The sequence below is a fragment of the Engraulis encrasicolus genome, chromosome 18 (genome assembly GCF_034702125.1).
Source record: "Engraulis encrasicolus isolate BLACKSEA-1 chromosome 18, IST_EnEncr_1.0, whole genome shotgun sequence".
NCBI classification, from domain to species: domain Eukaryota; kingdom Metazoa; phylum Chordata; class Actinopteri; order Clupeiformes; family Engraulidae; genus Engraulis; species Engraulis encrasicolus.
Window position 1 is genome coordinate 45,069,829 of NC_085874.1, and position 14,987 is coordinate 45,084,815.

The 14,987-nt window shown below is 43.1% G+C and overlaps 1 protein-coding gene across 1 annotated transcript in view; it reads right to left on the bottom strand.

Moving 5' to 3' along the window:
- Positions 1-14,987, bottom strand: part of opn8a (opsin 8, group member a) — a 49,880-nt gene that overhangs the window by 2,219 nt on the left and 32,674 nt on the right. The window contains exon 3 of the mRNA XM_063222205.1: positions 9,076-9,407. Within this exon, the coding sequence (XP_063078275.1) occupies positions 9,076-9,407 (332 nt within the window). The remainder of the gene's footprint in view (positions 1-9,075; positions 9,408-14,987) is intronic.

Sequence of the window (14,987 nt, forward strand, 5' to 3'; positions counted from 1 at the left end):
TAAAATGAAATAAGATTATTTTCTGAAAAGGCACTTAGGGGGTTTTGCATCTGAACTCTTCAAATATAGAATAAGTGACCACAATTTGAACATTGAAAAGGGAAGACACCACAAAACGTGGTTACCGAGAGAAAGGAGAACCAGTGTATATTGTATAAACATGATCGAAAATGAAGAACACTTCTTAATTCACTGTTCCAAATACACTGCCACAAGACAGGTATACTTTAATATGCTGAGAACAAAAATACCCAATTTTGACAACCTGTCAATAACGGAAATGATATTTATATTATTGGGAGAAGACATCAACTATTGCTGTTTAGCAGCAGATTACTTAATGACATGCCACCAGTTAAGAGATGTTTGAACAACATTTAGTTTGTATGTGCATGTATACGCATGTAGGCCTATGTATTTACAGTATGTATGAGTATTAAAATATAAAAATATAGATTATATACATGGCCTACATGGTTAGTTTCCTTAAGAATAATTTCATTTATGTTTAATTTAACACAATTATTTTATTTATTTAATTTTATTATTTACACTAGTTTAATGAAAGTTATCACATTTGTTATTGTTTTTCATTCATTTTCCTTAAAAAAAATACATTTATATATATATTGTTTTTCTTCTGTATCAGCTTTAGCAACAATGATTGCATCATTCATGCTAATAAAGCTTTGTTTGATTTGATTTGATTTGATTTGATTTGAGAGAGAGAGAGGGAGACAGAGGGAGAGAGAGAGAGAGAGAGAGGGGGAGAGGGAGAGGGAGGGAGGGAGGGCGACAGGCGGAGAAAGAGAGGGAGGGAGACAGGGGGAGAAAGAGAGGGAGGAATACAAACAGAGTGAGATGGAGTCTTGAACGCACAGAGTGTGAATGAGAGACGGAGAGAGAGAGAGAGAGTGGGTGGAGGGAGGGAGGGAGTGGTAGAGGAAGAAGAGAGGAAGTGAGACAGACACGCAAAGAGAGAGTTGGAGATACAGAGATAGAAAGAGTGGGGAAAGAGCAGGGTGAGATGGACACACACATGCACAGAGAGAGCGAGAGAGAGAGAGAGAGAGAGAGAGAGAGAGATGGTGAAAAGACCAAAAGAGAGGATACGATACGATACGATACGATCGTATAATTTATTGTCAGTTTACACTGAAATTCATTTTGCATCCCTGAGCAAGACTTGTTTACGACAGGACATAGACATAACATCACATCATAAGACTATTGCACAATTGACAAGAACAAAGGACACTGGCCTATATACAGACATACCGGTACATGCATACATACATACATTACATACAACCTGCATAACTTGAAGACATTACCAACGTGGAGTGATAACACTAAGCAGTCTTACGACTGATTTAGCAAAATAATAGATTGATGTATGAAGGCATGTTTAAGTCTGTTGCGGTTGAAGTGGGAAACTCTGAAACGCCTACTTGAGGGTAATGGCTGGTATTCATGGTAAAGAGTGTGTGTGGTGTCTGAATGATACACATCAGGGGGAGTTAAATAAATAGATGTTCAAGAGAGTGAAGGGGGTTGGGGATAAGAGTAAGGGGAATAGCCATCGAAAATCCGAAGGAGACGAACAATATGATAATTGAGAAAGGAAAGTGCAAGAGAGAGTCAGAGAGGAGCAAAATGTCAATGACAAATCGGAAGAAAAGGACAATAGGAAGGAATAACATGTGCTGCTGGAGAGAGACAATGTACCCCAGACCTCTTGGAAATTGCACTGAGCCGATTTAGCAATGTGGACAGACAGTTTGCAGAGAGTGGTCTCCCTTTTGAAACAGCATGGTCTTTTATATCGAGCCACTTACAGTTTTTCTCAATTGGTTTTGTACATTTCTCACAACAGAATAATGATTCTCAAAAGTCTTTGTTCAATTGTGACTTCCTGGTGTTACCTGTGCACATGGTCAAATCAGTTTCTCATTGTTTTCGGCATATAGCAAATGCTCTCGTCCACCATGCCATGGCTGTGTACAATTCTCAGTGATTTCGTACATTATCAATTGCTTTTGTCATATCACTCAAAAAGCTGTGTCACTGAATGCATGAAACTATCTCAATCGTATCTGATCAATGTAATATAAAACTGAATTTACAACATTTCCCATCCAATCTAAACAGCATTTCGCTTCAGAAAAGATCCTCAAGAGTGTACTATTCAATTGACAACATGAGAAATTGATTTGACTAGCTTGTCCATACACTATGACACAATGACTAACCATTCTGCTGGCGCTGATACATTTATTGACACAAAAAACTTGGTTTTGAAAGACAAATAAGGGTTTTGAGCAAGAGACTCGGTTTTGCAGGTTATCCACCGTGTTTTGCCATTTGTTAAAGCTGTTTTGAGAATGAATAATATGTTTTGCAAATTGCGAGAGAGATTCGAGAAATGTACAAAACCAATTGAGAAATACTGTAACAACTGACATTCAATTACGACGGGTTTCTCTGTGGACGCCAAAGGAAACTGCTGAATGAGAGGCCATGAGAGGGCAAAACAACACGTTTGGTCGATCGCAAAACAACATGTCTGACATAACGTACAAGGGACTTACATAAGTCCCTTTGCATTGAACGTAAGGTGAAGGTAAGGTAAAGTGTATTTACAGAGCACATCTCATACACAGGCAGCCGAAAGCGCTTCACATACTGCAAAATATAAACAACAGATAGATAGATAGATAGATAGATAGATAGATAGATAGATAGATAGATAGATAGATAGATAGATAGATAGATAGATAGATAGATAGATAGATAGATAGATAGATAGATAGATAGATAGATAGATAGATAGATAGATAGATAGATAGATAGATAGATAGATAGATAGATAGATAGATAGATAGATAGATAGATAGATAGATAGATAGATAGATAGATAGATAGATAGATAGATAGATAGATCGATAGATCGATCGATCGATAGATAGAGAAATAGATATACACAGGCAGCCTAAAGCGCTTCACATACTGCAAAATAAAAACAACAGATAGATGATTGCTGCTGATGCAGATTCCCTTGCTGATTTTGTTGGTTTGCCCACAAACAAAGACATGATCAGTCTTTAATGTTAATGATAAAATGTATTATAATATGGAGAGTCAGAATATCAAAAAGAAAATCCAGAAATTAACTCTAAAGAATATATATTAATTGATTTATATTTTATTGAGGGAAATAAGCATTTGATCCCCTGCCAACCATTAAGAGTTCTGATCCCGCAGATCAAATGGCACTTCCAATCAACTTGTTATCTGAATTAAACACACATAGTAACCTGCACAAAAGACACATTGAATCTGCAGAATCAGTCTATAGCAGTGACGTGCAGTGAAGGGTATGGTAGGGTAGGCAGTAAATATAGAATATATATATATATATATATTAACGGTGGGTTCGGTCCTCCCCCAGAAAAAAATGTATTTCTTAGATGCAATTTCCTGCATTTTAACCAAATCTGGAGAGTCACTATCAGCTAAAAACTTTTACAAAAGACTAAAAACTTTGAACAAATAGTCCCCTTTCATGCAGATCTGAAATGTAACGTGTGTGTGTGTGTGTGTGTGTGTGTGTGTGTGTGTGTGTGTGTGTGTGTGTGTGTGTGTGTGTGTGTGTATGTGTGTGTGTGTGTGTGTGTGTGTGTGTGTGTGTGTGTGAGAGGGGGGGCACAAGGTATGGTTTGAATAGGCAAATAGGCCTATTCACATAAACATGCTGATATGGTCTTTAATGTGCAACAAATTAGTATGTTTCTCTAAATACTGTAAATATAAAGTAGGCTATAAGATGCCATCAGTGCTTAACCACCACAGCTCTAATAACTAAATAAGTAAATAGGCTACACTATTTAGACATTTGGACATTGTCAGTAGACCTAAATCTGAAACAATAAGTGAAAACATAATTTCAATTTCTTGAAAAGGCCAGCTACACTTATTTGTTTTGCCAAATTGCCAAATTAGCTCCAGGACCCATACTTTGTACACCTTTAAGGACCTGTAGGCCTACATTTTACAATAATAATTTAGAAAGCTACAACATTTTGGGGGAAAAGCTTTAACTTTTGGCTTTAGCAGTTGATTTTGTTGCTCTTCTGTTTATTCTGTTGCAAATGCCAGGGTGTTTCACATGGATGGAGGGTGGCACAGTGTAGCCTACTTTTGAAGATAAAATGTCTAGTTCACCAACTGTGAATCACACCATAGCATGTGAGGGGGAAACGATTTACATTTAGCAATAAACCAACCTAGGTAACAGCTCCTGCTTCACTGCCGCGTTTTGTGCTGATAATCAAACACTCACAGACAAGAAGGAAAGTAGGCAAGGGGGCGGGTTGCTTGCAAACATGACCCGTGCATTCAGACAGTATCGAGTAAACCAACGAAACCACTTCTGAGACTCATTCTTGTGCGTGATAGTATTCTCAAACACTTCAGCTACGGTTGTGCAAGGTGTTTCAAATTAAGTCAATTTGTGAGTGCGGAAGCACTCCGAGAAACCATCCCCAGTCAATCGTCCTGTTCCACGTTGATCTGGACTCGCACACCGCGCATTTCAAAAGAACGCAGCTGCACTTGCTAACAGGCTCCACACAACTCACGCATTGCGTAGTCATCATCATAATAAATTAGGGAAATGGAGTCATGTCGTAAGCTCAAAAAACAATCTCGCGTCCATAATAACACACACACGGTCTATTCATGTCCACCACCGCACAACCAATCTTCAATGTCAACACCCTGACAAACAAGTGACAACAAAAGGCACCACGAAAAAACTTGAGCATGTTCATGTTAAAAGGCTACCCACAGCATAATAATTAGATGAGTCTTACCTTAAAGCAGAATCACGAGTAGGCTGTGTTTTTCATGCAAGCTAGTTCCATTAAAAGCCCGGGGTGGTTGACATGATGAAGACATTTTGTCCCAGTGCAAACTACTTGAAGCTGCTACCCATCTGATGTTGAATATTTCCACAATGCAGCGATTGCAAACGGCTCAGCTGTCTGTCACTTGAACCGTCTTTCTTGCTACTTCTCGGCATTTTTTAAAATAATAAAGACAAAAAGCCAAAGACTGCCATGTTTTCTTTCCGATACGGCTAGAGATTTGAACAAGCCTTGCCTTGCTAGTTGTTGCTATCATAGCTGCCTGTAGGGCAGAAATTGGCTACTACCTGAATTGTAACAATTTTTCATTTTGGGCGCTGTGATTGGCTCACATACTCCCGCCACAGACTAAAGGCTCTGCTTTTAGTCCCATTGACAAGCTATGTGACAACTTAACCCTATCCAGACTGGGGGGGGGGGCTAAAAGTGCCCGCACCAACTTTGATGACGTATAACTCCTTAACGACTTAAGCTATGACTACGAAACTTGGTGACTTTTCCTAAAATTTAGTTGGCTACAGTTTAGTACCAAAAGATTACGTTTATCATTTTTGCCGATGCCATGGCAACGGTTTTCTGACAGGTATGTCTGACCGAAAATCACTGATCTAAGTCTCATTATTGTTCCTTTTTCAATTTTTTTGTTATTTCCATTAGTATCAGACAGCTTTGTGAGCATTAAAGTGGTCTGAAGCATATGATCATTAAAATTGAAGTGGATTACCTAAATTTGATGGAAAATACATTATGGCGAGATTTAGGGCATTATAATCAGATGATGTCATTATGACATCATAATACCAGATAATGACACAAAAATGATGTCATTCATAGATGTCCATATGTAGATCATCTCCCCAAAGTTTGGTGGTCATACCGTATTCCGTTCATGAGTTATGAGGGGGGGGGTCAAAAGAGCCCCCCCCCAGGCCCAGGAATGCAAAAAAAGCCCAGTCTGAATAGGGTTAATACGCATGCGCAAACTTCTACATTGACAGCATTGAAGGCAGGCTAGGCAGAGGAAAAGCGAGCCTTACCGGGCTGCCTGGCTGGCATTCGAAAGCTCTGCTTTCAGCCTGTCTCTGCTACCAGCCGGGACTGCGCCTTGCCACGGCAACCTGCCCAAGCCTGAGCGCTTTGCTTCGTGCGATTATTTAGGTTTTTGATCGTTGCCCTGTGTATACTGTACTTTAAACAGCTCATAATTTATGCTGAATCAATGTTATTGTTGTGTATGTGAACTCTGAAGAATATGTTTTTAAAACACGTGTTAGTTTTTATTTTTAAGACATTTATCCCAGGGTTGGCACTGCCTACCCTGCCTACCCTGACCGCACGTCTCTGGTCTATAGTATGAGTCAATCAATCAAACTAAACTCGCCAACATGGGAAAGACCAAAAAGCTGTCAAAGGACGTCAGGGACAAGATTTTAGAACTCAACAAGGCTGAAATGGGCTCCTGGATATTAAGGAGCAAACTGTTTGTGCATTTCTTTCACATTTTAGGACATACAAAATGATAATCAGTCATCAATCTTAGGCCTGTCTGTGGTTCCATACAAGATTTTACCTTGTGGGGATTCAATAACCAGAAAAACAGAGATAAAGGCACCCTAAAACTGTATGGGAAGAGCTAGGAAATGATCTCAAGGCAGCTGGTACCTCAATCACTAAGAAAACTATTGGAAACACTTAATACCACAGCGGAATAAAATCCTGCAGTGCATGTATGGTACCCCTGCTTCAGAAGGAACCTGTTCAGGCTCACCTGAGGTTTGCTAATGAACATCAAACTGAATTAGGATATGATTGGGAGGTACTGGAATCAGATGACACCAAAATCAAACTGTTTGGCATGAACGCTACTCAATGTGTTTTGAGGAAGAAAAATGCTGTCTACGATCCCAAGAACAACACCTTCTCCAACATAATACATGAAAGTGGTAACATTATGTTTTGAGTTTGTTTGTCTGGCCAGGACACAGGACAACTTCACATCATCAAGAAATGGATGGAGGGAGACATGTAAACGTACAATGCTGCATGCCAACCTCCTTACCATCACCACTATACTGAAGGTGGGTCATGGATTGGCCTCCCAATATGATAATAATCCATAACATACAGCCCGAGCAACGAAGGAGTAGCTAAAGCAGAAGCACATTAAGGTCATAAAGTGGCCTGGACAGTTTCCAAACATTAACCCTATAATAATCCAGTGGAGGGAACAGAAGCTCCCATTTGCCAAGATACAGTCATACAACTTAACTGATTTAGAGATGATCTGCATAGAAAAGTGGACAAAAATCCCTTCTAATATATCCACAAACATTGTCATTAACTGAAAGAAAAAATCTGACCTCTGTACAAGAAAACAAGGGCTTTGCCACCAAGTATTTTGTCTTCTTTGACTAGAGGGATCAAATACTTATTTTCCTCAATGAAATACAAATCAATTAATATATATAATATTATTTTCTGGATTTTCTTTTTGATATTCTGTCTCTCCATATTAGAATACATTTTATAATTAATATTATAGACTGGTCATGTCTTTATTAGTGGTCAAACCAACAAAATCAGCAAGGGATCAAATACTTATTCTCCTCACTGTAGATAGATAGATAGATAGATAGATAGATAGATAGATAGATAGATAGATAGATAGATAGATAGATAGATAGATAGATAGATAGATAGATAGATAGATAGATAGATAGAGATAGATAGATAGATAGATAGATAGATAGATAGATAGATAGATAGATAGATAGATAGATAGATAGATAGATAGATAGATAGATATACACAGGCAGCCTAAAGTGCTTCACATACTGCAAAATATAAACAACAGATAGACAGACAGATAGATAGATAGATAGATAGGCCTAGATAGATAGATAGATAGATAGATAGATAGATAGATAGAAGTCTGAGGCCGGATTTAACCATCTGGCGGGGGTGGGGCACATCTGGCCCAGGGCCTTATATTTGACACCCTAGCTATATATTACTTGGAAGATTGTTTTCCCAGTAATACACCCAGAAATGAATATACGTTGGCTTTTTTAACCATAACTTTATTAAGCTTTTAACATGGTCAAAATAATCGTGTTTGTTATCATTCAAATGCCCATTGCACACTTCCCTTTCCTTTACTTTCTTTACGTGAACACGAGAACACCTTTCATGAACACAACGGACTGGACTGTGTATTCTTAATGCAGGTCTGATAATTCCTAGCCTGGCGACGCCATCCTATGTACTCCACCCACAGATTTTGGCTCCGCACATAGTCCTAGCTCTTTTCGCTCACTGTTTAGCCAATGAGCGAACAGTTGAGAGTGGTGGCGCAGAACTCATCCGCAAAGTCTGTTACTGATTGGTTAAGGTAACACTATTCATACTTTTATTTTGTTATTTGTATGCTTTTGTGACACTATATCGTAGCAGTCATGCTAATAAGGCACAAAATGGATTTTAATTTGAATTCGGAACTCCAATTAATTTAAATGGCAAAGTAAGATCAGACCATCTCCAATGAATTTAAATGGCAAAGTAAGATCAGACCATCTCCCACCCTCCACGGAGACAGAGTCCTCTTAGCTTTCGCCAGACTGTTTGACGGAGTCAACAGTCGGCTTTCGCCCAGGCTAGATAATTCCTACCCTTTTGAATTCGTTTGTTTTAGGTTCATGGAAAACAGCACAAATCCTCTTGCTCTCCATCACGGCAATCTTGTTTTCCAGAAAATGCTCTATTGTTCAGAGGCAGCAGCCCGACAAGTGACCTGACTTAATCCCCTTTCTTTCTTTCTTCCCTTTTTTCCTCTCCCATCCCTGCTGCCCTACTCAGCCATGCACATGAGCCACACACAGCAAGACAGCTCGCCAGACTGGGGGATGTGTCTGGCACACATACATAAAACACAAACACACACGCACGCACGCACACATACACACAATGTACCTTGCTCTTGAACATGCGCGCGCACACACACACACACACACACACACACACACACACACACACACACACACACACACACACACAAGCAAGCACGAAACACACACACACACACACACACACACCAACCCACATACAACACACAGACACAACACACACACACACCAACCCACTGACTCACCAGCGTGACCTTCCTCTCCACGTTGCCGTAGTTGTGCAGCTGGTCGCTGTTCTGTATGGTCTGGTAGGCCTTGTGCAGCTTCCAGGCGATGCCCGAGTAGGAGGAGATGATGAGCACGCACGGCAGGAACGTGCACAGCACCGTCAGCGCCAGCACGAAGGTGGAGTCGTTCAGCGTGCTCTGGTAGCCGGCCCAGTCCACCGAGCAGGCCATGCCGTACGGCTCGGGGCCGTAGCCGCCCCAGCCCAGCAGGGGGCAGACCGCCCACAGCAGCGCGTAGCACCAGATGAGGCCGATGAAGATGCCGACGGTGCTGCGCTGAAACCGGCTGCCTGCATTGACACGACACGCGCAATCGCGCATGCATGTGCCAGGCGCGCAGGCACACGCGCGCGCACACACGCGCACGCACACACACACACAGACACACAGACACACAGACACACACACACATCAATACACTTACTTTTCAGACTGTTGGTCACAGTCCCTTGAGCAATTTGGGGTTAGGTGCCCTGCTCAAGGACACTTGGGCCATGAAGGATGGAGGTGTAGGGAGAGGTCAGGTGGGATTTGATCCTACAACCCCCAGATTGAAAGACCTAACCCTAAACACTAGGCCACGGCTGCCCGTGTACACACACACACACATGCACGCACGGACGCATGCATACACACACACACATGGGCACAACAAACTACAGATTCAGTATGTCATGGTGTATGGTGTATACATTGGCTCCAGAGGTGTGTAAAATAAAAGTAGAAGCAGGCATTGCATTAGGCCAGTGATTCTCAAAGTGTGGTCCGGGGACCACTAGTGGTCCGTGACAGAGCTCAGGTGGTCCGCAAGGGGATTTCTATTTTTCCAAGACAAGCTAGCAGTAAGCTACATTTGTAATATTATTACAAAGCTGAACATAGCTGAAGTCTCATTTTCACCACAATAAGACAGGCTTGTAAATGTGAATAAAACGTATGTGATCTGCACCGAAATTAGACGTGTCAAATTAGCACCCGTCAACTGTCGACATGTGGTCCCTGAACATTTTTGGGGGGACAAAGTGGTCCTCGGTCTGAATAAGTTTGAGAAACACTGCATTAGGCAGAGTGGAATAACTGGTGTATGACTATGTATGGTCATCTGCCAGCAGTGTTGCCAGATGTGTCTGATCAAATCCCGCCCAAAAGGTTCTCAAAAACCGCCAAAAATGTGCCAAATTCCGCCCAATTTCACCAAATTGCATTGATTTCTATGGGCACAAAACTGCAGAAAAAAACTACCAAATGGCCAATTTTTCCAGTTTTCCCATCCCAAATGGCCTAATCTGGCAACAATGTCTGCCAGTGCCATCTGCATCAGTCAAAGTACTTCTACTTCCACTCGAGCTCACAGTATAGTGCAACAGAAAAGTAAGGTCAATAATACAACTTAAGCACATTTTTTCCATTTTTGTGAAATGATGGTGGTGCAAAACTGAGTACACCCCTATGTTTAAATTCCATAGAGAGAATCATGATCTGCTTCAATGTCCCAGTACATGGATGTTTTTTTGTGTGACATTCAGCTTCCCAATGTTCACAGCATTTATGCTGCACCAAACCATGTCAGTCCCATTATCATGATTGACTGTAATCATGGGACACTTTTCTTCGTATTACTCAATCGGCTACCACCACACATTCTTGACACCATCTAAAGCCAATTTGTTCATCATGGTCTCATGAGAGACAGACAGACAGACTACGGATATGGATTGCTGGAAACATGTCCTGTGGTCTGATGAAACCAAGAGGATAGACCAATTTGTATTAGATAAGTGTCAAGCATGTGTGGTGTGGTGGTAAATGGTGTGACTGTGCACATGAATCATCCATATATCTATTTATGATCTATATTTTAATATTTCATATTTTATTGTTTCAACGGTGTGTTTGTTGTGTTTTAATCTATCGTATGTATCTCAGCTGCATCATAAAAGTTATTTTCACAGCTTTTTTTGTAACAGATGTACACGGATAGAGAAATACAAATACTAGAGAAGTATCCTGCATCATGGCTGCATTTAAAAAATAAAAAACAAATCCATATATTTTATTGTCAGTTGACAATTCACATTTGTGGTTACTTTTATGCTACGAAGCTCTCAGTGTGAACACTACAGTATGTAGCCTGTGGTGTATAGGCCAGAACCTGATTTGAATTTCTATTTGATGTGTACGCACACTCACACAAACAGTACAATCAATGAAAGAGAATGAATAGGTAGCTAGGCTACATTAGTTGCCGATTAAAGAGCTTGTGTCAAAAAACCCTTGTGCTTTCGTCCTCTTCAATAATACACATAACACAATGTGCTATGTACGACCGAACGCTGTGCCTTTGAAGTCTTACGTGACTGACTGAGCGCTGTCCTTGCAACACCACACCTTTCATGTAGCGTCTATTTACAAGTCTTTATCTGTGTGAAGCACACGGATATAGCATAGGGGGGTGGATCTGTGTGGACAGGCATGGAGCCACACTTGCTGTTGGCCTCAGGGCTGCAGACAGCTTTGACTGGGCCCGGGACAAAATCACCTCAGAGGGCCCCCCCCTCACAGTGCATGCAATGCTATGAGAATCCAATTCTGCACCCCGCCCCCACCCCTCTCTCTCTCTCTCTCTCTGGGCCCGGAACAACTGACCCCTTTGTCCCCCTCTGTCAGCATCCCTGGATGGCCTCCCTGTGATTCGCCCTTTTGGTTTTGTCATCCTACTACAGCAAGGACATCACATGCAGGAAAAGCCCACGGTGTGTGTGTGTGTGTGTGTGTGTGTGTGTGTGTGTGTGTGTGTGTTACCGCCAGGTTTAGTTTGGGTTTTTCTTTCTTTGTTTTTTTCCCCCTGTCAATTCTGTCTTGTTGGGGACCCTTAATTTCATTATTGTCCTCCACAGTAGCAGCACTCATCAGTGGCGGCACCTGGGAAGTGGGGCGGAGCGCTGCTATTAAAACTGAAGGCTAGCCGCCAGCTCTTTCTCCCACTCCGAGCATCCGGCCTCGTCCACTTCCCGGTTGTGACTGCAGCTGCACCTTTTGCCTGTTTGAAAGCCATCGACTTTTTGACGCATTTTTGTGCTTTTTCTACAGGGGCGCGGCCCCTTATTTTGTTAATTCATACCCTAGACTTTTGGATAGGAGCTCGGCTCCCCTTTTTGTTACCCCCCTCTCTTTTTAATAAATACCTCTTATTTCATACCATTTCCGATTTTGAGTCCCTTTTATGTTACCACCTGTAACATATTGGGCGCTCACCGGGACATTTCCCCCTAGACCTCTCCCGTCACCTCGTTTTTGTAGTCTAGTTCGCATTTTGGCCGTGCTGCGTTTTTCCCCTGTGGTGAGTACCGTTTTTGGGCTGGGTGTTTTTGTTTTTCCTTTCTCAAGTCGTTTTTGTGGCTATCCCAGGAGGGGGCTCCCTGAAGCCTCGAGCTGGGTACGCCACTGAAGATACGTAGTTAGTCAGGCTCTTGTTTTCTCTCTGTTTTTTAGAGCAGGATCAGAGTAGGACCCACCCCTGCCCAGGTGTTTTTCACTCGCCACTTGTCCCCCCCCAACGCATGAGCCAAACTGCCTGTTTTTCCGGGAAGTCTGTTTTTGTGGTCCTGTCTGCACATCCGTGCCTGTCTTAATTGACCACCTGTTGCTACTTGATCGTAGCTTGATTGTAGCTCCATTCCAACGCCTATTTGGCCTTGACTTGCTGCTACTTGGCTCGGGAGCATTTAGTTAATCTGTGTGCCTGTTTAGTCGCCGGTTTGTTATGCACACTCGAATTGTTACGACTATCCGTGATTGATCAGCTGTTCGTTATCATTAGTAATCATGGCCGCCATCAAAGGTTTTGTTGAATCCCCGTCACGCACTAAACTGCATCGTTTTAGCAAACCCGAATTGTTGGAAGTAGCCAAACAGTACAACATCGCGTTAGACACTGAGGAGCAGAAGACCAAAGATAGCATTAAAAGGAAACTCTTCGACGTCTTCGCCGAAACTGGGGTATTGCCACATCGTACGCCAGTCAAAAACACATCGCCGACTTCTCCCTCCGCTCCGCATAGTCCCTCTGAAACTATCCGTCTGCGAGAGTTAGACCTCAAGCAGCGACGTTTAGAGTTAGAGACAGAACTTGCAAAACAGCGATTAGAGTTGGAGCGTGATCGCCTAAAATTAGAAGCGGAAAAGAGCAAAAACAAAACTGTCTTTGACGTGGCGAAGAATATCAAATTGGTGCCCCCCTTCTCTGAGACTGACGTTGAGCGGTATTTTCCGCACTTTGAGAGGGTTGCAACTAACTTTGGGTGGCCAAAAGATCAGTGGGCCTCTCTCCTCCAGTGTGTTTTGACTGGGAAAGCCCAGGAAATTTACTCGTCTCTCCCAGTTGCAAATAGTGTCATCTACGCCGATGTAAAAGATGCCATTCTGCGCGGTTACCAGTTAACCCCCGAGGCGTATCGCCAGACATTCCGTAAGCTTCGAAAAAAAGCTGATCAGACATATGTCGAGTTTGGCCGGAAGAAGGAAACTTCGTTTGATCGTTGGTGTGCTGTAGTCAAAGCAGATGACCGAGCAAAACTACGCGAGCTAATTCTACTCGAGGAATTTATCAACTGTTTGCCGCCTTCTGTTGCAACACATGTCAGCGAGCAGAAACCAAAGACTCTGTCCGTTGCATGTGTCCTGGCGGATGAGTACACTCTCATTCATCAGGACCGTGCCTATGCCAAATATCGTTCATCGTCTCCTGTGTCTAGTAATCGCAGTGGCACAACGTCGCCGTCTGTACCTTCTGATAAGCCAGGCTGTTTCTACTGCAGTAAACCTGACCATGTCATAGCTGATTGCCCTAAATTGAAGCGCAAACGTGCGAGAGATGCTACCACTAAGAGTGCTGGTTTGGTGCACTCACTTCAGCCCCTACAGCGTTGTTCCGATAATGTCACAACCGTAGACGAGTCGTTGTATGAACCATTCCTGTTAGAAGGAACCGTGTCCGTGTCCGGTGCCTCTCCAATGCCAGTACGCATATTAGGGGTCTGACACACCAAGGCGGTAAAGCGGCGCGGAACGGCCACGGTTTTTACCGGCGTCAGTGAAAATACATTGAAACCTATCTGTCCTTACACACCAACCGGCGGTAGTCGGGCGTCAGCGGCGCGGGAGCCGGCTCCGCGCCGCGCTGCATTTGGAAAATAGAACTCGAGCGTATTTTTCACGCCGGCGACCGGCGGTGTCTCATTCAAATAAATGGCAAAGTAGCATGCTAGCTTTGGCTGTGGCTAGGGTTTTGAATAGGACTGGCCGCGCACGCCGACGCTGTCAGTGTGCAAGGCAGAGAAAAGCACGCCGGCCAAAACTAAGCAGAAAGACCGCGTCCGTCCTGCGACCGTTCCGTTCCGCCTTGGTATGTTTTGGCCCTTACGCGACACCGGTGCGAATCAAACTATACTTCTACAGGGGGTCCTGCCATTGTCGGCGCGCACTGCCACAGGCAGTAGTGTGCTGGTTCGTGGCATTGGAAAGGGGGTATCCAAGATGCCCCTCCACCGTATTGTATTGCGGTCTGACCTTGTTAGTGGCGAAGTGACTGTTGCTGTCCATAACTCTTTGCCCATCCCAGGTGTCACACTATTGCTGGGTAACGACATTGGCCGCGGTAACGTGTTTAGCTGTGATGCGCCGCTCGAAGTAGTGACCACACCGTTGGTATCCGACACGCCCGATCAATGTGAGCGCGAGCATCCTGATGTGTTTTCCGCCAATGTAGTGACGCGTGCCCAAGCTAGAAAGGCTGTCGAGTCCAAGGCGGACCCAGACGTCGTTCTAGCTGACACATTCATGTTGAAGCCAGAGGCGTGCGTTAGGCTCAA